Consider the following 24,173-nt stretch of genomic DNA (forward strand, 5'->3'; position numbering starts at 1 on the left):
ATTTATGTTTATTCTTTTATATAATATTCATGTAACAGATTAAATTTCTTGGACCAAAAACGGCATCGAAGCAGAACTAATAGTAAGGGGGTGTATCCAAGGTGACAGGGATCTGTCTAAATCTAATGATCTATCCTTTTATTTTAAAAATATTCTATTGCATTATAATATACTATATAGTTTCTAATATTAATGTAAACACCGTATATAAATATTTCTCTCTCCTCAAGATTTTACGAAAAGGATCAATTACCACAAACAGTAATGTTAAACTATATTACCCTATTTAGTATTGTTTGAATAAATCAGTACCAAAGATTTCAACTATAGTCTTACCAGCAGCCACAACTTCTTCATCAAAATATCTTCTACCTGATAATTGAATACCAATTGGAGCACCGACAAATTTTTCAGGATCATAGATTTCATGTTCTAATTGTTCAACTTTATTTCTATATTGATAAGATTTATGGTCTTCATCCCATTTATCCACGGTTGGATCTTGATATAATCCAGTTTGTATAACCAAAGTTGGGAAATCTAAAATATTCCATAATGCAGTATAGGACCAATTATAACATGCTTCAGATTGAGGTGCAACATTATTATAAGTTGGAGAAAGAATAAAATCAATCTTATTCTCTACTAAGAATTTAGTATATTCTGTTCTTAATTCATCTCTAATCATATTTAATTCACGATTTTCAGCCACGGTAAATTGTTTTGCACCTTCACCATAATTTAATGACCATTTAGTTAATTTAACTAATGGTTCTCCAGAAGCAGCTAATAATTTTCTTTGCATATAATTACCATCACAAGCATACATTTTATGAACAGCATCAAGAGCTTGTAAAATCTTTGGTGGTTTAAATTCAACCACTTTAACTCCAGCAGCTTCTAATTTCTTAACAACTTCTTTAATTCCTCTTTGAATTGGAGGAGTTGGTTTAACATATCCATCATCATACATAACTCCAATAGTTAAACTTTTAGCTTCTGGTTTTGGAACATCTCTCCATAATAAAGGTAATGACCATGCATCATTCAACCAAGGTTTACCATCATTGATATAATGTTTCATCCATAAGTCAATATCATCAATTGATCTAGCCATTGGTCCAGCAACAGCAGGAACAGATTCTTGACCAGCACCACCACTAACACCTCCCACAAGAGAAACTCTTCTGGTGGTTGGTCTTAAACCATGACAACCTGAAAAGGCAGATGGACCTCTAATTGAACCTCCAATATCAGATCCAACTCCAATTGAACTACCACCAAAAGCAACAATAGAACCTTCACCTGATGATGAACCACCCGATGATAATAATAAATTATGAGGATTTTTACTTAATCCAGTAATATTATTATTGGAATCTAAATGCATTAAAGTTTGAGGTTGATTGGTTCTAACATAAAATACTGCTCCTAAATCTTCTAAAATTTGAGTAGTTAATCCATGTTCAGAAGTAATGTTGGTTAATTTAGATACATAACCACCATGAGTGATCTTACCTCTATAATTCATTTGTTCCTTTAAAGAAATTGGTAATCCATGTAAAGGACCAACAGTTTTACCAGTGGATTTAAAATGAGCATCTAATTCTTGAGCTCTCTTTAACCCTTCTTCAGGGAATAATTCCATAGCACAATTAGTGAATTGATGAGCAATAGTACCCCTCTTGGCATATGCCTTGAACACTTCTTCAGCACTATATTTACCTTCTGAAATTCTCTTTACTAATTCGGTACCGGAAATATCAGTAATTTCAAATTCGGTAGGAGTCAAGAGGTTTTCATCATATAAATATTTCAAAGGATTGAATTGTTCTTCGATTAATTGGTCAACTGGTTTAGGTAAGTCAATCTTATATTCAGGTAACACACCAGCATCTAAATCTTTTCTATATTTTTCAATCTTTGGGACCCATAATTTGAATTTTTCAGCATCTTCATACCCTTCAAACTTATCAGTAACCAATAAGGTTTTATAATCTAATTTTGACATTATGTGTGTACGTGTGTGTGTGTGTGGTATATGACTTCGTATGACTTGTAACGACGAACAGATAATATAGATCAAACAATCAAATCAAATCAAATCAAATCAAATCAAATTAAAAGGGTTTCGATATAAACTTTGAAACTTTTCAATTCTTGATCCTCCTCCTCCACTATATATAGTCTCCAACTTTTGATAAGAGAAAGAAACGCGTATTTCCTAATTAGGATTCTCAAGCCGAGCTCTATAGTTAAGCAATTGCAAAACACTTTTGCCCCCTCTCCTCCTCCTAATTCCTCTTAATTATACTACTTAGACCTGATTTGGACTTCTTACTAATTTACTTGTCACAATGGGTTTAGAGTTTTAGTATAGTAACAAAAATTTAACTCTACGGTTAAGCTGTGATTAATACCGATCTTATCAGGGAGTGAGGGACAGCCTTATCTTACATTTTTTTGATAACTATATAGCTTCGAATTACCCTAGTAGGATACTCGAAGCTATAGGCTATGATAATTGACTCTCCTTGATGGTTCATGTTCTTAGAATGTCCATAATCATAATTGAGTCAAATGGTAATTCCTTTCATTCATAAAACTAAAAGGGTTTTTCAATATTAATAAAAATAGCGGCTATATAATTACAGAATAATTTCGGTTGTAAGACACAAACACATTCGTTGGTATTTCCTAATTAGGAAGTATAAGACGCAATAGTTATATACAGGATATTTGTCAATACTCCCCACTTTAAAAATGATATTGACGTAAAAGGCTATTGATGGCGGATAACCTAAATTGAACAAAATGGGTCACAAATTGCAAAAACTATTACAAGGGCTTTTACTTATATATATAATATAAATAGATGTTATATTAAAAAATCAGGTAAAACAAAATGATATAAAGAACCTAGTAATAATAAACTCAAAAAATAAACTATGATAAACTCAACGAAAGGGAGAAAAAAATCCAACCAGGATTTAAACATGGGAATTGAACCCATAAAAAACCACTCTCAAGTGTATATATATATAAGTGAAAATAATAAAATAATAATAAATGTGAATCCAATGGATTCTAAAAAAAAAACAAGTCTAAACTTCCATAAAAGTATTAGACTTGGAGAATGATGCATATTTCTTGAACGGATCATTTCTTTCTAATTCATATTCAGGATTCTTAGCTCTAACCGATCTTAAATAGATTCTCTTAAACCATTTCCATAATTCACAACCAGCAAAGAATGCAATGGTGAAAGCAACTGAAAAACCCCATTCATATCCAATTGATCCATGTAAGAACACAATATCATTAATGACAGGAATATAAATGACAGGGAAAACAGATAACATACCAAAAATAACAGACCAGAATAAAAATTGATTATCCCAAAGATCAATGGCTAATTGTTTATACCATGGAAGTTCAGATTCAGGTCTCATTCTAAAGAATGAAAGTCTCATATGAATACATTCCCAAGAAAGAATAATAGCACACCATGTAAAAGCAGCAAAAGCAGCTGATCTACCTTGGAACACTGCATGACAATCATGACCATTATCAGCATTACAACCAGTACCTAATTCACCACCTTTCATTCCATACAAGATAGAAATAAAACAACATAAACAACAAACAGCCATCCATAATCCATAAACACACATATCTAACAACACTTCAAATGTGAAAATAGTCTTGTTTGGTGGAAGATCTAAAATATCATCACTGGCTTTTTCTTGACCTAAACCCATAGCTGGGAAACATGAAGTAACAACAATAATCCATAACACTTCAACTGGTGATAATGGGAACACAGAAAATCCATCTTGATCTTGGAATGCTAACCCAACCATTAAATAAATGGCTTGAGCTACATTTTCAGCTAATAATTGTAATACGAATTTTTGAATATTAGAAGACATTCTTCTTCCTTCTTCAATAGCATTAACAATAGATGCGAAATTATCATCAGTTAAAACAATATCAGAAGCATCTTTAGCCACATCTGAACCATTAAGACCCATAGCAATACCCACATCAGCTTTCTTTAATGAAGGAGAATCATTAACCCCATCACCAGTCATAGCCACGAATTTACCTCTTCTATGTAAAGCTTCAATCATACGAACTTTAGTTTGAGGGGCACATCTAGCAATAACCAATGGTAACACTGGCAAAGCATCAATTTCATCATCAGATAATTTATCAAAATCATGAGCAGTCATAACCATTACACTGACAATTTCTTGACTATAATGATATAAATTAGCTGGGATAATACCAACTTCTTTAGCAATGGCTCTAGCTGTACCTGGATGATCACCTGTTAACATATGAACGTTAATACCGGCTTTATGACATAATTTGACGGATCCAGCAGTTTCAGGTCTTGGAGGATCATAAATACCAATCAAACCTAAAAAGATCAAGTTTGTTTCAACTTGTTCACGAGATTCATGACTTTCATGAGCTAAATCAAGATCACGTTTAGAAAAGGCCAAAACTCTTAATCCTTCCGAAGATAACGCATTCATATTGGCTTCAATTAAAATTTTATCTTCTTCTGTTAATTCCACAATTTTATCATTTTGATACCAGAATTTACAAATTTGTAAGATTCTTTCGACAGCACCTTTGGTATAAGTAGTAGTAACCCCTGATTCATTTGATTTATAAATGGCAGACATTCTCTTGATAGATGAATCAAAGGGGAATTCAGCTACATGATCTAAATCTTGAGTTTCAATAATTTCATCACGATGATAACCTAATCTTGAAGTGAACACATTAATGGCAATTTCGGTAGCATCACCATGAGCTTGCCATTCTAATTCATCATTACCTTCTTCAGTGGATGGAACTTGTTTTACAGAAGCGATATTGGCTAAAGTAGCACATTGAATCCATTTTTTAAATAAATTAGGTAATGCTTCAGGTAAACCGGGAATAAAATCAATTTCATCATCAGTATCTTCAATTTCCTTTGGACTTAATGAATTAAATGAAACTTCACCCACAGTTGGATTGAAAGGTTCATTTGAATTTGAAACGATATAAGTACCAACCGCTGGAATCCAAACTTTACGAGCAATCATCTTACCTAAAGTTAAAGTACCAGTTTTATCGGAACAAATATCATTTATACCACCAAGAGCTTCTAATGAATCTAATTTTCTAACAATGACATGTTTAGTAACCATAACTTGAGCTCCAATAGCCATAGTGATGGTTAAAACCACAATCAATGATGATGGAATCATGGATAAGGCTACACAAATAGCATAAATGGCCACATTCTTATTAACAATCATTTTTTGAGATGCCATGACTACAATAGCGAATAAGACAGCCACCCAGAAAAGAATAATGGCTAACCATGATAATCTTCTTTGTAAAGGGGTACCGATATTGGTACCCAAGACATTCATAATGATATTATAAATTGATTTTAAAACAGCCATAACATGATCTTGGAAAGATGGATTTGGATTGGTTTTTCTATCAATTTTAACAATAACAGCATCATCATTTGATTTTAATGAATCAGCAATTTTACCAATTTCAGTACTTAATCCAGTAGTAACTGCTATACCAGTACCTCTACCTTTTGAAACCACTGATGAGGAGAACGCCATGTTTAAACGATCACCTACAGAGATATCTTCATAAGGATCATAAATTTGAGTATGATCTTTGGCCACTGGTAAGGATTCACCGGTTAATAACGCTTCATCAGTTTCTAAATTCATGGTATCAAATAATCTTAAATCAGCAGGGATGGTATCACCTACATTAATATAGACAATATCACCAGGGACAACTTGTTCAGCATCGATATTGATTTTAGCACCATCTCTTAAAACCGTTGCTGTTGGAGAACTTAAAGATTTCAAAGAACCCATAGTTTTTTCAGCTTTATATTCTTGAATGAAACCAACAAAGATATTAATAAACACGACAAATCCAATCACACCACCTGAAATCCAATCTTTAATAGCTAAAGCAATAACCATCGAAATGATTAATACTAAAACCATGGCATTAAAGATTTGATGAGCTAAAATCTTGGTGATGGAGATTTTATCTTCAGCACCTAAATTATTTAATCCATATTTGGCAGCATTATTATTGATTTGAGATTCAGTTAAACCTTTTGAGATATCAAGATCAAACCATGATGCCACACGATCAATGGGTAATTTATAAGCTTGTTGATGATTCAGTTGTAAGGTTGAATAACTATCATCACTTTGATTCAATTGACGATCTAATTTCTGGCTGATTTCATAGACAGACGATTTTTCACGGCTTTCATCTTCATAGCTCTTACTAATTGGCGGACCATCTTGATTTTCAAAAGGAGGAGGTTTTGTTTCAGTTGCTAAAGACTTTATTTTCCACAGAGTGTAAAAGGGGGGTACTGTCAAAGACTGATTTGTTTCTAGGTTGATATGATATTTGAACGTATAAGGAATATATCTATATGAATGAATATATCCAAAGACTTCAAATGGGATAACAAGAGAAACTGATTAAAACAACAACAAAAGTTGAAGAGGGAAAGGAGAAGTAAAAATGGGAAATTGAAAATTTTTCCAGGGGGGGGCAGTTTGTCGTCCTTAAATAACGTTTTATTTTTTCTTTTGCGAAGGAAAAATGATTTTCTTTCCTGTCTAATTTAATTTTAGTGAGGATAGATAAGTATCAATCGGTAAATTTATACTTAATTAGGATTAGTGAGGGATAGGATATAGGGGAAGATAATCAGAAAATGATAATTTATGAGAATAGTTTATAGTGATTATGAAAACAGGAGGATCAAGAGTAGAGAATTGTGGTAGTTTATATAGTCTTATGAATGCATTCCACATCCATTTACTTTGATTCAGTCCACTAATAGTTAAAAAAGAAAAATGCCATCCCATCTCTTCCATATATAATATTATTTAACTATTTAATTTAATTTAATTTAATTATTTAACGTCTGGGTCGCACGCACCGTCTCTCGCTAGCCTCACTAAAAGTTTAAGTTAGAGCGTTACCAGTGTCAGTGCCAGTCGCACAGTTACAGTAAATTACCAGTACCGTCGCTTTTCTTTTTTTTTTCTTTTTTTCTTTTTTTCTTTTTCCCGGTAAATTATTATTTTTAGGGAGAAAATAAAAAAAAGGCCAAGAAAGAATCACAAAAATATTTATTTCTCACAGCGCAAATCTAACTTTTAACTTCTTCTATAATTTAATTTAACTTTAGTTACTTAGTTAATTAGTTTGTGCTTATATTTGGGTTACAGTGGTAAAAAGGTTCCAAGAAAGTTTTGGTTGGTTGATTGATTATTCTTGGTGTTTTCTCCTTTTTTAACTTCAACTTGTAGTAGTTTTTGTTTTGCAATGATTTATCAAACCATTTAACATTAATTATATCATTGTGACATGATATGACTGTACTACCCTACACTATACCTCATACACGTGTTTGGTGGGGTTGTTTATTGTTATCAATAGACTTTTAATTCTTAATGAATTCTTAGATTTATCGTTACTAATATTATTATTAATATAATTTACTATTATTTAAACATTCTCCAAATAATATGTAAATGGTGGTATGGTGTAGTAAACAGGGCCGAAATAGATATAGATATACCTTTCATCATCAGATATAATAATAATATGATATTAACTGGAAATATTTCACTTATCAATACTAGATTAACAAGGAGAATAGGATCAAGATTGACAAGTGCATTACATTAAAATCCATCATCAAAGAACAAATTATTATTATTAATAACTATTATTATTATAATCTATTATATTTTTTAGAATCCATTTAGTATATGTATTATTCAATCATAGAGCATGCTAGATAATAATATTTTATAAGGTTGGATGTGGATTTATATCATTATATATAGTTATATTTCGCAACAGACCATCATGTTTGGTTAAAAATAAATTTGAGCCATCAGATGGGACAACTGATCATGTGACTTACGTCCCATGATCGAGCACGTTACTCATCATCACATGACTAAAAGGTCGTGTCTTATATCAAATTTAAATTCACACGCGTAAAAAAAAAAAATAGAGATGAAAATATTTAACAGCGTGTCTATTTAGAAGGTAAAGAGGACGACTTGGATGCAGGATTTTTCACACACAAACATAATTCAACTCATAAATTTTATAATTACGTATCCCCAAATTTACGGTCAACCATCCATCTTATCCATCAACGCTATAGGTTTTTAGGAGCTTGAAACTCAATCAATTGACAAGCCATACCATATCATAGATGGCTAGAACAAGGTCCAATGTGGCAGCTGCCGAAGCAGCTGCTTCTTCCTCCCATAAATCTCATGGTACTGAATCTCTATTAAATGTTGATCCTAATGTTGATTTCATATTTGAAAAAGGGGTCAATCGTCCTTATTTATTAACTACTTCAAGTCCTGAATTAATCAAGAAAAGACTGAATTTTGGTACTCAAGAATATATCATATTAGCTGTATTGGTTATAATCTCATTCTATGTTAGATTATATGGTTTAACTTATCCTGATTCAGTTGTATTCGATGAAGTTCATTTCGGTGGGTTCGCTAGAAAATATATCTTAGGAACTTATTTCCTTGATGTTCATCCTCCTTTAGCAAAAATGTTATTTGCAGCTGTTGCTTCAATTGGTGGTTTCAAAGGAGATTTTGAATTTAAAAAAATTGGGGATAAATTCCCTTCAACTACTCCTTATCTTATGATGAGACAATTCCCTGCTTTATTAGGAGTTGGAACTATCGTATTATGTTATTTGACTTTAAGACATTCTGGTGTTAGACCAATTATTTCCGCTGCTACTGCATTCTTATTGATCATTGAAAATTCAAATGTTACAATCTCAAGACATATTCTTTTAGATTCTCCATTAATCTTTTTTATTGCTGCCACTGTTTATGCTTGGAAGAAATTTGAAATTCAAATTCCTTTCACTTTAGATTGGTATAAGAGTTTATTAGCTACTTCAATTGCTTTAGGGTTAGCTTTAAGTTCAAAATGGGTCGGTTTATTCACTGTAGCTTGGGTTGGTGCTTTATCAGCTTATCATTTATGGTTTTTAATTGGGGATTTAACTGTCCCAGTTAAAAAAGTTTGGGCTCATGCTATTGCAAGAGCAACTTTCTTATTAGGAGTTCCATTTATTTTATATCTTTTCTTTTTTGCTATTCATTTCCAATTATTAGTTAATAATTCAGATGGTTCAGCTTCAATGTCAAGTGCTTTTAGAGCAGGTTTAAATGGTAATACTATTCCAAAAAATATCGAAGCCAATGTTGGTTTAGGTTCAACTATTACTTTACGTCATGTTGGAACTCAAGGTGGTTATTTACATTCTCATGAACATTATTATCCAACTGGTTCAAAACAACAACAAATTACTTTATATCCTCATTTAGATTCTAATAATGCTTGGTTTATTGAACCTTATCAAAATACAACTATTTATAATCAAACCTTTGTTCCATTAAAAGATGGTACAAAAGTTAGATTAAGACATGTTAATACTGGTAGAAGATTACATTCTCATGATGAAAAACCACCTGTCAGTGAAAGAGATTGGCAAAAGGAAGCATCATGTTATGGATTCACTGGATTCAATGGTGATGCCAATGATGATTGGATTATTGAAATCGTTCCTCATAAGACTCCTGAAGGTGAAGCTCGTGAAACGGTTAAAGCTTTAACTTCAATCATTAGATTAAAACATGCTATGTCGGGTCATTATTTATTCTCAAGTGAAGTTAAATTACCTGAATGGGGTTTCAAACAACAAGAAGTTACTGCTGCCAATTCAGGTAAAAGATATTTAACTCATTGGTATATTGAAACTAATACTAATCCTTATGTTAAACCTGAACAAAGTGAAATTGTTAGTTATAAACCATTATCATTATGGGAAAAATTCGTTGAAATTCATGCTAGAATGTGGAAAACTAATCAAGGTTTAACTGCTCATCATGTTTATCAATCTGATCCAAGTTCTTGGCCTATTTTAAATAGAGGTATTAACTATTGGTCTAGAGAAAATAAACAAGTTTATTTCATTGGTAATGCTGTTACTTGGTGGAGTGTTTCTGGTGCCATTGTTACTTTTGCTATCTATGCTGGTATTCAAATTTTAAAATGGCATTTCGGTCAAGAAATTGCTACTGATAAAAACGTTTTCAATTTCAATCAACAAGCTTTTACTTATATTGTAGGTTGGGCTTTACATTATTTACCATTCTTTATCATGGGTAGACAATTATTCTTACATCATTATTTACCAGCTTTATATTTCGGTATTTTAGTATTAGGACATTTCTTTGAAGTTTTAGTCGGTTATATTACTGCTAAATCAAATACTTTACAAAAAGTGGGTTATGCTACTGTGGTTGGATTTGTGGTTGCAAGTAGTTTATTCTATCTTAATTATTCAGCTTTAATCTATGGTACTCCATGGACTAGAGATCAATGTTTAAATTCAAAATGGTTAAGTACTTGGGATTTTGATTGTCGTAATTATCATGAAAGTATTTCTGAATATTATACTTCTCCATCAGTTGATCAAGCTGTTGAAACTACTCCAGCTCCATTTGCTGATGAAATGGAAAAAGTTAGAGAAACTCCTAAAATAATTCATCAAAATTTAGCTGTTCAAGATAAACATCAATCAGAAGATAAAGATCCAAAACCTGAACCTGTGGTTGTAAATGATGATGATAAACCAGTTAATCCACCTCCTTTAGCTGTTGAAGAAATTGTCACTCCAAAAGTTGAAAAGGCTCAAGAACCAAGCGAAGAAGAAGAAACTCCTGGTGCTGAAGAAATCGTGGAAGAAGTTCCAGCTGAAGTCCAACACGCTGAACCAGTCGTTGAAGAACCAGCTGTCGAAGAACCAGTCGTCGAAGCTGAACCAGTCGTCGAAGCTGAACCAGTCGTCGAAGCTGAACCAGTCGTCGAAGAACCAATCGTTGAAGAACCAGTTGTCGAAGAACCAATCGTTGAAGAACCAGTTGTCGAAGAACCAGTTGTTGAAGCTGAACCAGTAGTTGAAGAACCAGTTGCTGAACAAGAAGCTTAAGAACTAACTGGTCTCTTTTAATCTTCCAACTTCATTCACACCATATATTATATTATTCCATATCCCTTTTTTTATACATCTCACTCTCATTCTGTCTTCATTATTAAAATTTTGTTTATATACATAGTAATATACATTTGGTACTACTTTTTTTAAAATATTAATTTTTGAACTTGATTAGATTAGTAGAAGTTTATCATTACCTAACTACTCTATATATAAATATATATGCGATATTAATTAATTTTTGATCATATCATATTTCCTCTATTATTTCTTCGTCTTGTACGTCTTCTTGTACGTCTTCTTGTACGTCTTCTTCACGTGGTTGAGGATGAACTTTATCAGCCACCTCTTCTGCTTCTGCTTCATCATCAGATCCATCAACATTAGCAATGGCTCTACCTTTAACATATTTTTCCTTCTTTACTAATTCATTAATCTCATTGAATAAAGTATATCCCCCATAAATGATCTTAATAATAATAAACAATACTCCAAATGCAGGCCACATATATACTCTTAAAGCGGCATTTTGTTCAATAGTACCAATTTCATAATCTTCTCTTAATTTAATCACTACTTTAAGTATATATGTTGGAATATGAATCAAGGCGAAATTGATCAATACTGGGATTAATCCACATTTCCATACCAATTGGACAAGATTAGCTCTATCGATGGCATCGCCATTCAAATGTGGCATACTGACCAATATATATGAAAGGAAGGGAAAAACTGTCCAAATGGAAATAAGTAAATGGATAGGAGTAGTTAATCCTGTGATCAAATAAGGTAAATGTGTGACATTGAAATAATAACGAAGTGGATAATCAACACATACTTTATGGAAGATAAGCGTGAAACAACCCCAAAGGAAGAATGAAGCAGCAATGATTAAAATAGGTGGGACATTAGGTAAGAAATTAACTTCTCTAATGAATTCATTTATACGATTGATTAATTCATTTCTGGCTTCATTTTGAGCATTGGCATTGGCATTAACATTTCCATTAGGTAAATTACCTTCTCTACGATCATTAGGAATGGCTTCATTACCTCCTTGACCGAAATTTCTGGTGGCTAAATATCTATCAAAATAAGATAATAAAGCTAATTCAAGTCTGAACCCAATAGCTAATGACGCTATTTCGAATTTACTTGACAATAAATTAAAATCAAATCTGAGTTGAGTTGGACTTTCAAATCTAGTCGTTATTTCATGTAATTTCATAAATGGAACTCCTAAAATAGTAGCAAAGAAAATAAGGATTAAAATAAACAATACAGCAAATACCCATAACATACAAATTAAACCAAAACATCTAGCTTTGAAATTTGGTGGTCTATAAACAACAGTATAAGCATTTTCTGTATTAACATCATCCTCTTCTTCTTCTGACGAAGGGGTTTCATATCCACTTTTGGTAGTACTTGGTTCAACAGCAGATAATAATTGATCATCTTTAGTGACTGATACAAATAATTTCTTAATAAACTTTCTGGAAACCCCATCATTATCAGGAGCTCTCACATAATTACCATTAGGAACGAAATATGCATCTGAACTAGTTGGATCTTGGAATAATTTCTTAGCTTCATAATATGGTACCGGTTTGGAATAATCTGGTTGAGCCGTGGCTAATAATTGATGGAATATATTTCTATAAACAATATATCCTCTTTCTTGAGAAATTGGTTTACCCAAGATGAAATGTGAAAGACGTAATTTATGACATGAGATTTCAAAAGCTCTAACCCAATATTGTTGACAATACTTTGAAATTAATGGTTGTGAAGCAATTATTCTTGATACAGTGTAAAAGAATATAATACTTGCAACTACTCCAGGAGATGCAATAGGCAAAAGATAATATTCACCTTCAACAGATGATTTAAGTAAATATCTACATCCCCAAGTAACACCCCCAATTCCAATCAAAATAAATCCAGTATAAACTTTAGCACTAAGATAAATTCGAGATAATTGTAACATTAAAGGTTTAACAAGAGCATCGTGAATTAATCTTGCATTTGGATCATCAGGGGATCTAATGAAAAATAATACTCCAGGGCGTAAAATTGTACTTCTTACCATGCCAATGAATAATGCAAAAAATAACATATAAAGAGTACCACAACCCCAATAAAGTAATACTCTTATATAAGATACTTGTAAAGTTTCAAAATATGATGTGACTAAAATAATAAATGTTGTTGAACCATCATCCATTTGTCTTGTAAATTGAGGTAATACCAATGGAGCAGCACAGAAATCTAATAACCAACCACAATAAACAGGAAAGAAGAAAATCTCAATGGCAAAGATTAAGAATACTTTAAGAGTAGATGTAAGTTCGAAAAGTTTCTTATAAATCTTTCTTGGAGTTCCCATCACTGGTTTAGAACCTGCAATAACGGTTTGCATCAATTTATAAACTGTAATTGCCACTATAGCATATCCAAAGAATAAAAACATTGATCTTTCAACTAATGAATATTGAGGATTTTTCATTTCAACAAATAAATTTTGAAAAGTTGATACACTTGGAGTTACGATATACTTTTGGATTGAGATTAATGCAAAATCAAAGAATTCAACACCAGTATCAAAACTGGAAATATCAATGGAAATGAGATTTGGATCTATAACGAATGGTTTAATAACAGTGGCATTAATTAATTGAATAGTAGATCCAATCAACGATACAAATATATTACCAAGCATGTGAGGAATTAAATAAACCACAAATAAGTATGCAGAAATAACAAAATCACAAACAAACATTAAAAATATTGGGGTTTTGATATTTAAACTAACCCCAAATAATTCCAAGAAATTTTCTACACCTCCAGCACCATTAGCAGCGGCTTCAGCAACAGCCTCAGCCTCTGCTTCTATTTCATCATCGAGATCATCTTCCATTTCATCATTATCTGCATTGGCGCCTTCATTGATTAGTTCGGCAAGTTCACCAGCAAGGTCACCATTATAATGATTAGGGAGAGGTGGTACATTACCATTATCAGCAGGAGCTGGAACAGCAGGGCCATTATTGGCAAATATTCCGTTGACGAATGCAGCTCTTCCATCCTCATTATCAGCTAGTTCTCCATCTGATAAATCGTCATTATTTATAGGATGTTGTAGAACATTATGATTATCTTGGATATTATTATGGTTGTTTAAGTCGTTTTCGACATTGTGATTGTCATTAGTAGTATTATCATTGATGTTGTTGATTGGGTTATTATTGTCAGGATTATTATTATTATTATTATGGTCAACATTGAAAGGTTCACCACCATCAATGATTGCTCTTAAGACTTCTTGTCTTAAAGCTCGATTTGGTTCATCATTATTATTATCATTTTGTAAATCATTTATGGCATTAGCTAAAGTTTCCAATCTTCTTAAATTAGCAGCTGCATCTGGATTTCTAACTTGATCATTTCTTAACCCAGTTAAAGCTTGTTGTAACATATCTAATAATTTTGTTCTTGGTTCTTTACCAATTTTACGTAATAACAATTTTGAATACCCTTCATCTCTGACCACCCATTCATGTTCGACGAATAATGCAATATGAACTATAATAGCAATGACTAAATATCTTAATCCACTGAAATAAGTATATGCAAAGAATTTCCTTATGGTAATGATAGCAATTTGAAATTGAGTTATATTGGCAGCACCTTTATTATCAATATAATTTGATAAGAAAGATTCAATATCAAATTCACCAAAGAGTAAGGCTTCCTTTATAGATTGATTACTGAAGGGTAATTTCCCATCTAAAGCCCAAGTATATACTCTTCCAGCAAATTTCCAATAGAATGGAACTTGAATGATGATACATGCCACATATAACGATAAGGAAAGAGAAGTGATAAAAGTTTTACTAATGGTTTGTAGAAGCTTTTGCCAGATTAAATATAATGGAATTCGGGATGGCATAGCTGGATCATAAATGATTTTGAAAGTATATGGAGTATTACAAATATCACATTTTTCAGTTGATTTATTGGAATGATTCAACCATTCCAACAAACAATCCTGATGAACGTATTTGATGGAACCTCGACATTTACACGGATGTAGCAATGGTTGATTATATGTCGCTTCACCTCGGCAAATCCGACAACTATGAGATTCTACCTCCATGATGATTTGAAGATGTAGGATATAGTGGCAATAGCGGTTGACAAAATGATTGAATGGGGAGGGGAGAAAACCTGACTATTGAACTGAAAGGTTTAGATGATTTGTCTACTATATACGATGGCCACTACCTGATGGGTAGATACACTGGTTTCAAATGAATATATGGGGATTATATATCAAGATTTGGTGATACGTTTCCTTCCTTCTTCCTTAACTGTTGTCTTCTGATCCAAATTTTTGACCACCCTCTGAAAAAAAAAAAGAGCCCAAAAATTGATCACGTGAACGGCAAGATAAGAAATAAAGGAACAAACTACAATTTGATTAAGCATGACATATATGATATATATTACAGTGATTATACACTAATCATCATCTTCCAACTCATCAGTCTTGAACATGACATTTCCAGTAACCTTTCTCTTCTTCTTTTTAGGAGGTTTATCGGTCTTTTTCTTATACTTCTTTTCTTCTCCATTCTTTTTGGTATACTTTCTCTTGGCTGGTTCAACAGATCCACCATTACCATTATTATTATCATTAGTTTGACCTCCTTTTTTATATTGACCATCGAAGTTATCATCACCACCCTCTCCATCTTCATCATCACCATCGTCATCATCATCATCATCATCGGCATATTCATCCCCACCTTTATCTTCAAACATTTTCTTAGCTTTCAGAATTCGATAACTTTGTTCCGAAATTTGATGGTAACGAGTTAACTTCACAGGATCATCTTTTAAAATCACACTAAGATCATTAAGTTTGATTCTATTTCGATTTTGAGTTCGAGCAAATCCAACTAATTTAGTACTAAAATCAGTTAAATATTCAATTAAAATTTCTTCTAATGCTTGAACGGTTAAATCGGTACTAGTAGGTCTATCACCCATGGAATATAACAAATTCTCAATATCCTTAGCGAATATTCTTTGTTTCTTTCTTCTTTTCTTACCGGAGTTATTCGTTATAGGTGGTAAGGGTAATTGTATAGTTGTTAATGGTCTTGCTATGGTAGTTGATGTGGTTGGTCTAGCAGTAGCTATAGCTGTTGATGATGATGCTTGTGAACTTGGAGTGAGAATTGCATTCTGTATGGTGGTGGCAACTTTCGTTGATACTGAGGTTGATTGAGATGACACCGATTCAGTTGTATCTCCCACCAGTGACATCTTGTTGTTAGTTGTGTTCTTCGATATTAGTTGTATGATCGTAGTATTTAAGTTTAGTTTTTTGATTTTTCTGTTTACGCACAATTTTTCTTTTCTGGTCCAAAACTCTCATGGGCCCAAAATTAGAATTAAAATTTGCAACAATTAACATTCAACAATTACAACTTCTTTAATTACAACTACAAACCATAAATAACTAGATCAAAACACAATTCACAAAGATTATATTAAGAATTCTATATATAAACTTAAAAAAGGATGAGATGAGAGAGAGACATAGGAAATAGAGGCATATTATTAAACAATGAATATTAAAAAAAAAGGAAACTAAATGGAATTAAATGTTTATGCATGATTATGAATTAACTTTGAATTGAAATAAAAACTTTTTTTGAATTTCTCCTTACGAATTCGTTTACTTTCTTCTTCTTCTACTTCTTACTTATAAAACAGTTGGATCTCTTGATTTCCATTCTAAGATTAAATCATCTTTAGGGAAAATAGTTGCAAATACTTTAATTTCTTCTGATAAATCAGTTTTATGATGAATTAAATCAGCATTCATAACGAATTTACCCAACATACCAGTAAACAACATCAACACATAGTTCTTACCTAAACATACATGAGGACCAGTACCAAACACTAACCAATTACGTTTATACATATCTCCAGTAGCATTTTCCCATCTTTCAGGAATAAATTCATCAGGTTGAGGATAAACTTCTGGATCATGTAATGCAGGATATAAAGTTGGAATTATCATGGATCCTTTTGGAGCAGTATAAGTATCAGTAACTGGGAAACTTTGTTTAACCACATAAGGAACCATAAGGACTGGAGGTCTATATCTAAGAGATTCTTTGACAACATTATTAGTATAAGTCATTTCATTAATTAAATTTAAATCTAATGGAACAGATGGATCATTATTTCTAACTCTTAATTGTTCTTCTCTGATTTTCTTAACCACATCAGGACGATCACTTACAATTTGAAATAACCAACAAGCTAAAGATGATGAAGCATCTTGACTAGCAAATAAAAATGTAAAGATAGCTTCACTAATTTCACGATTAGTAAATTCACGAACTAATAATTTTGAATCAGGATTAGTTTCATCATGACCTTCTCTAGCTTGTTTCATAAGGTAAATCCATTCATCCATAACACAAGCTGGTTTTGAATCTTTATCATTAATTTCAACTTTAGACATAGCAGCACAATCTTCAAAGATTTTCATAGTTTCATCAGCAATTTTTTTACCATACCAAGTTTTTGTATAAGGAAGAATAATGGGGAAATTAACTAATTCTAAAGCAGCTGTAATTCTATAATAATTATCAGCAATAAGACTAATTTGTTCTTCAGTAATATAATCACCACAAAATGTTCTTAAACTTAAAGCACATAATAATTCTCTAAATTCAGGGAAAAATTGTCTTGGAGAATCATAATTAACAAATTTTTTTAAATAAATATCCATATATTTTTCTTGAACTGGGATATAAATTTCCAAAGCTTTTTGACTGAATAAACCATTTAAACCTCTTCTATAATCAGTATGAGCTTTACCATCTAAAAATACCCAATTTGTTGGTCTAAGGATTTTAATAGCAACATCAACCACACAAGGTTTAACATATTTTGGTGAACCTAAAATTTTTCTAGCTAAATCACGAGATGAAGCAATAACGACAAATTTATGAAAAATTGATACACAAGATAAATCACCACTATCCCATTTTGATTTATATTCTTCGAATTTTGGATCAAGGGATTCTAAAAATGGACCAATGATGGGCCATACTTTGAAAGCAGGACCAGCAATGGAACCTTTTCTAATCTGATACATAAGTTGATCATAAGTTAAAATAATCACCACTAAACTGATTATAACTTGTAACCAACTTATATTTTGATAGATTGATTTGGTGGTATTAATGATGGTGGGCAAATCAAATTGGATTTGATCCAATGTGAAGGAACTAGTAGTATTCATGATGATGATGATGATATAATTTTTCAATCTAATCTAATCAATCTGACTGGGTAGTTTAATATTGTATAGCAGTAGCTGACTACACAATCTAATGAAGAAACAAAAAGAATGTGATATGGTTGAACACCAAAAATGAAATGAATAAATACAAACAAACAAACAAACAACAACTGTTATAAATAACAATTCAGGGATTGGATGATGGTCAGTTGGAGTTGAATGGTTTCTGGTATCAAATGATATGATTTCTGTTTTGGAATAATAATTTTTTTTTTGTTGCCAATTTCCATCCCTGTTGCCTTACTAAATTTACGCTATCTCGTTCCACAGTAAAGTTTTATACGATCGTTTATTTCTTGGGAGATGGTACACGACCCCATTTTTAATTTTATTTATTTACAACACCGGAAACGAGAATTCAAATCCGTTTTAAACGATGGCTTTTTTTCCGGCGGTTTCTGTCGCAAGATGTCGTCGTTTGTCATAAATTGTTCTGTCGCAAGATGTCTCATGACACCGATCAAAATGTCTCGTTTCTCTAATGAGATGGCAGCCAAATTTTTTTTTTCGTTCTCTAATATCAAAAGTATGTATAAATTATATATATATATATATATTTAAACACATAACCCTATCTTGTACATACGATGGCTAAAAGAAAGAATAGCTCTAAGGAGATAGAGAAAAGGAAAAAGTTGAAACAAGAAGAACAAGATAAATTGTTGTCGACTGGGTTATTCAATCAAAAACAACAAATTGATCAAGATAATGATGAAGATGATGAAGAAGAACAAGAACAAGAACAAGTAAATGATAATGATTGGGAGAATGAAGAACAAGATTACGAATTAACTCCAAGAAATGTACCTAAGACTGTGGTAGAGGGTTTACCTATTAAGACCAGTGATGGTAAGATTGAAAGAGTAGTGAGAGAAATAGTCAAAGAAGAAGAACCTCTAGAAGAAGAGCCAGTAGAGGAACCACCAATAGAAGAAGAACCAGTGGAAGAAGAAGATGAAGACTCTCATTTATCTCCATTAGAAAGATTAAACAAAATCAAAGAAGAAATCGCTGAACTTGCATCTAAATTAATGGAAGATCCTGAAGAAAATATATCATGTTTAACCAGATTAAGAAAAATGTCAGAATCTAAAAATATCATAACTTGTCAATTATCAATCATGGCTCTTATACCAGTATTCAAATCATTAGCTCCATCATATAGAATAAGACCTTTAACTGATACTGAAAAAAGAGAAAAAGTTGGTAGAGATATCATCAGATTAAGAAATTTCGAACAAGGTTTATTATCAAATTATATTCAATATATTACTCATTTATCAAATTTAGCTAGAACAAGTTATTCAAATTCAATCAATAATTCAAAAACCACATCTCATCAAGTTAAATTAGGTTCTATAGCTACTAAAGCTGCTTGTGAATTATGTTTATCATCATTAAGATATTTTAATAATCGAGCTGAATTATTTGCCATTATTATTAAACGATTAAATAGAAAACCAAGTCATGAAGATGATTTAAAAATCTTTACTAAATGTTTAAGAGTTTTGGAAACTTTATTAAAAGATGATGAAGAAAATGGTGATATTTCATTTGATATTACAAGAATCTTAATTAAATCTATCAAAGATAAGAAATTTAGAATTGATGAATCAGTATTAAATATCTTTCTTTCTCTTAAGATTTTAGAAGATTTTAATCCCTTTGATACAAATGATAGACCTCAAAAACCAAAATTAAAGAAGAAAGATAGAGTTCATATTTCAAAAAAGGAAAGAAAAGCTAGAAAGGAACGTAAAGAAATTGAAGAAGAATTACAAAAGGCTCAACATGCTATAACAGTTGAAGAACGTGAAAAATTCCAAGCTCAAATTTTAAAGAGTTTATTGACTCTTTATCTTGAAATTTTAAAATCAGGTTCATCATCCACTCCAAATGATGCTACTTTATTAACGGCTTCAGTATTAGAAGGGTTATCAAGATTTGGTCAAATGGCTAATTTCGATTTATTAGGGGATTTCTTAGAAGTATTACGTGAAATCATGAATGATATAATCGAAGATCATAATGAAGAAGGAGGTCAATATGATGGTAAACAATTACGTACCATCTTATTATGTATCGTAACTTCTTTCTCATTAGTATTAAATCATCAATCAAATGGAAGATTACCTATGGCTATTGATTTATCTAAATTCGTATCTAATTTATACCTTATCCTTGCTGATTTATCCCTTGATTGTGATTTGGAATTCAGTCATAAATCTTTACGTTTATTAGATCCATTAAGTATAAGTGAACAACAAGAAAAACCATCCGTCAATGTATCCACCAAATCAGAATTACTCTTAAGATGTCTTGATTTTATATTCTTCAGATCGAAAAATGGATCCCCATTCAGAGCTAATTCATTCATAAAGAGACTTTATATGTTATTATTACAATCACCTGAAAAAACCAGTATGGCAAGTTTGAAATTCGTCGGGAAATTATTAAGTCGTTATGATGAAAGTTTGAAATATTTATGGAATACAGATGAAATCATCCTGGAAGGAACTTATATCCTTGGTATCGAACAACAAGATTTAGAAGTTGAATTAGAAAGATGTAATTCAGGTGCAGCCACCCTTTGGGAAAATGTCTTGCTTGATAAGCATTATTGTCCTGTCATAAGAGATGGGTCAAGATCATTATTAAAGAATAGTAAACCAAATGATAAACGTTAAGTAGGTTTTGTATAGCATAGAATTATATTTATTACACACTTTTAATTTTTGTATGTTATGTTTGTTGTATTTGGTAGCGTAACATCACTAATTTTTTCGCGGTCTATCAAATATAAAATAATGGCAAATATGATTTGTAAGTTTTCAACTATTATTCATTATCAATTATACATCAACCATGATGAATATTCCTTCCTTTCATTTAGATGTCAAGGATGAGAATGTCAAAGAAAGTAGTGGAGTACTACCGCCTTATTCAGATAAAATCATATTGCCACCCACTGTTCTACAAACCATTATTGATATCATACCAGAATCAGAATTACCGCATCCATTAATCTTCAAGATTGAAAATGAAGAGTATCCTCATATATCGACATACGTAGGAGTCAAAGAGTTCTCGTCCCTTGATGATGAAGTGATCTTACCAAAGAAGATCGAGACTATACTTAAACATCCTTCGAGGATAAAACTACTGGTGAAATTGGATATCCCAAAGGCAACCTCATTAAAACTTCGACCAAGTCAATTATATTCTGATATCACTAATTGGAAGTATTTCCTTGAGAGTAAGTTATTGAAGTATTATACTGTGTTGACAAATCGACAATTATTAATCATTGAGGATAATAATTTCCATTATGAATTACAAATTGAAGAAATCAATGATGATGCAAGTAATGCAAATCTTGTGGCAAGTATCATCAATACCGATATTACATTGGATATCATCCCGCTTAATGATGAAATGGCGAATCAACAATTACTTGAGTTCAATTCAAATCCTCATAATAATATAATTGAATTGAATCCGAGTGATGTACACGATATCGATAATGTTACGTCATTCCTTGGTGGGAAGTTCATCCCCAAGATCTTCAAACTTGATATATCATCATTCTCCCTGATTTCAAAAGTGTATGTGAAAGTGGAAACTACAGATTTAGATAATGTTGATCTTATTGGTGGATTTGATAAATTCATCAACTTAGAGAATTTCAAATATACTACAATGAATCAAGATGAGGATAATGAGATTCGGGGGTTTAAGTATATTGAACTTGATTTGAAAAGTGATGATATTGTTAATAAGTTGATTAATCATGATGAAGATGATGACGATGATGAAGATTCGTATAAGTTTATCTATTTCATTCCATTCACTTGGGAGCATGATTCTGATATTAAAATAACAATAACTGATTCCATAGATACTGTCCCATCTACCCAAACCCAAGCCATACCCACTGATGGTCAAGTTCAATGTTCAAATTGTATGAATTACATCGAAAAAGGGAAACTCCCTCTCCATGAAGCCTTCTGTTTTAGAAATAATAAAAAATGTCCTCAATGCAATCAAGTGTTTCTTAAAGTCATCCCTGAGACTCATTGGCATTGTCCTCAAGATACGTTCCATACTAATTCTACATTACTTCGATTCAAACATAGTAAATTATATCATTCACAACCTTATAAATGTCAAGATCAATGTCCTCATCAAACCACTTATGACAATTTCATTGATTTGATAGTTGAACATAAGGGGAATGATTGTCCATTAAAGATGATTCAATGTCGATTTTGTAAATTGATAGTTCCACAAGAGGAATCCACATATCAAGATAAATTTGATAATTTAACTCATCATGAAAATTGGTGTGGTGGAAGGACAAGTGAATGTTATAAATGTGGACAAATATTACGATTGAAAGATTTTAAGAAACATTTAAAAGTTCATCAATTACAAAATTTAGAATTTAATCAACAATTGAAATTAAATTTTAATAAATGTTGCAATGAAAATTGTATAAATTTAGTATCGATGAATAATATCAATGATTTAAATCTTTGTGAGATATGTTATGGACCATTATATGTCCAACAATTAGATCCGACGCATATTAAATTACAATCGAGAATAGAGCGGAAATATATGATTCAAATCTCAAGAGGGTGTGGTAATAAATCATGGTGTAATAATCCATATTGTTCAACATCTAATAATGTGAGTTCAGAAATTAAAGGTCTTAGTATGAAAGAAACGTTACAATTTATTAATAGTAAGTTATTGTCCCAAGTTCATACCCCCAAATTACCTATCAATAAGAATCAAGATAGTTCTGGGTTCAATGGCAATAAATTCTGGTTTTGTGTAAATGAATCCGTACTGATGAAGAAGATATTATTAGATGTACTTAAGATTGAAGGTGTGTATGATGAAGAAATGATATATAAAGCGATCAATGAAGCTAATTCAGAATCAACGGTTAGACAATGGTTAAAAGATCATGTTGTAAAGTCATAGTGTGCTAATTATTTATGGGTATATAATTATAGAATATTAATAGAAGTTAATGTGATTAGATTTCGGTTACACTGTACAACTGTGGAGGAGTAAATCAGTTCGGTTGCAACATCTAAGTGCCAACAATCTATATTTACTAACTGTAACTTATCATACCCCCACTTGCCTACCAAAATCAAAGAAAAAGAAATTTTTAGTCATCTGTATTATTTCCTAATTGGGGTTAATTTGGATGTTATCAGTAGTTATCATTATCTTACTTAGTCTGATTTAATTATGATCCATGGTTTCCAACAATTAGTCATAGCAAGGAGGGAATATACACCCATATTGATCTAAACATACTATATACACCAATCATAACATACTTTGATTTGACGTCATCCTAACCGCAAGCTTAAACGGTTAAACCAATAAGAAAAATGGAAAGTGTGACATATTGCTCACCTCGGACACAGAAATGCTGGATTATATCATAGCTCCTGTATATACGCTATCGCCACCATTTCCACAAAATTACCCGCATTTCCCAAAACCATCAGATGGGAATGGGAAGGCCCCCACTCCCTATTTCTATTATCAGTAACAACACTTTCCTCTTTCTTTCCAGTTTCTTTCTTTAAAAAGGTATACTTTTATCAATCTATAACTTAT

The 24,173-nt window shown here is 31.7% G+C and overlaps 7 protein-coding genes across 7 annotated transcripts; 2 read left to right on the forward strand and 5 right to left on the reverse strand. All coding sequences in view use genetic code 12, as the record gives it.

Annotated features, from left to right (window-relative positions):
• Positions 1 to 128: 128 nt before the first annotated feature.
• Positions 129 to 2,142, reverse strand: DFJ63DRAFT_114863 (uncharacterized protein). The gene has a single exon (XM_064903248.1). The coding sequence runs from the start codon at positions 2,009 to 2,011 to the stop codon at positions 287 to 289; it is 1,725 nt and encodes a 574-aa protein (XP_064762695.1). The 5' UTR covers positions 2,012 to 2,142; the 3' UTR covers positions 129 to 286.
• Positions 2,143 to 2,858: 716 nt separating this feature from the next.
• Positions 2,859 to 6,885, reverse strand: ENA21 (Ena21p; the record flags this gene model as incomplete). Its single annotated transcript, XM_064908726.1, has 2 exons — positions 2,859 to 6,398; positions 6,880 to 6,885. 2 exons carry the CDS (start codon positions 6,883 to 6,885, stop codon positions 3,105 to 3,107), a joined length of 3,300 nt encoding a protein of 1,099 aa, XP_064762696.1. The 3' UTR covers positions 2,859 to 3,104.
• A 1,420-nt stretch (positions 6,886 to 8,305) lies between these two features.
• On the forward strand, positions 8,306 to 11,125 carry PMT1 (dolichyl-phosphate-mannose-protein mannosyltransferase; the record flags this gene model as incomplete). The annotated part of the gene is made up of 1 exon (XM_064906021.1): positions 8,306 to 11,125. One exon carries the CDS (start codon positions 8,306 to 8,308, stop codon positions 11,123 to 11,125), a length of 2,820 nt encoding a protein of 939 aa, XP_064762697.1.
• Positions 11,126 to 11,381: 256 nt separating this feature from the next.
• Positions 11,382 to 15,290, reverse strand: DFJ63DRAFT_312690 (E3 ubiquitin-protein ligase; the record flags this gene model as incomplete). Its single annotated transcript, XM_064906022.1, has 1 exon — positions 11,382 to 15,290. The coding sequence occupies one exon, from the start codon at positions 15,288 to 15,290 to the stop codon at positions 11,382 to 11,384; it is 3,909 nt and encodes a 1,302-aa protein (XP_064762698.1).
• Positions 15,291 to 15,472: 182 nt separating this feature from the next.
• TAF19 (Taf19p) lies at positions 15,473 to 16,686 on the reverse strand. The gene has a single exon (XM_064903247.1). The coding sequence runs from the start codon at positions 16,463 to 16,465 to the stop codon at positions 15,656 to 15,658; it is 810 nt and encodes a 269-aa protein (XP_064762699.1). The 5' UTR covers positions 16,466 to 16,686; the 3' UTR covers positions 15,473 to 15,655.
• Positions 16,687 to 18,791, reverse strand: ERG5 (C-22 sterol desaturase). Its single transcript, XM_064903261.1, has one exon. The coding sequence runs from the start codon at positions 18,465 to 18,467 to the stop codon at positions 16,908 to 16,910; it is 1,560 nt and encodes a 519-aa protein (XP_064762700.1). The 5' UTR covers positions 18,468 to 18,791; the 3' UTR covers positions 16,687 to 16,907.
• On the forward strand, positions 18,791 to 21,303 carry DFJ63DRAFT_114857 (uncharacterized protein). The gene has a single exon (XM_064903246.1). It carries the CDS (start codon positions 19,115 to 19,117, stop codon positions 21,212 to 21,214), a length of 2,100 nt encoding a protein of 699 aa, XP_064762701.1. The 5' UTR covers positions 18,791 to 19,114; the 3' UTR covers positions 21,215 to 21,303.
• The last annotated feature ends 2,870 nt before the right edge of the window (positions 21,304 to 24,173 follow it).

The sequence above is a fragment of the Scheffersomyces coipomensis genome, assembly GCF_036884675.1.
Source record: "Scheffersomyces coipomensis strain NRRL Y-17651 chromosome Unknown DFJ63scaffold_3, whole genome shotgun sequence".
Lineage (NCBI taxonomy): Eukaryota > Fungi > Ascomycota > Pichiomycetes > Serinales > Debaryomycetaceae > Scheffersomyces > Scheffersomyces coipomensis.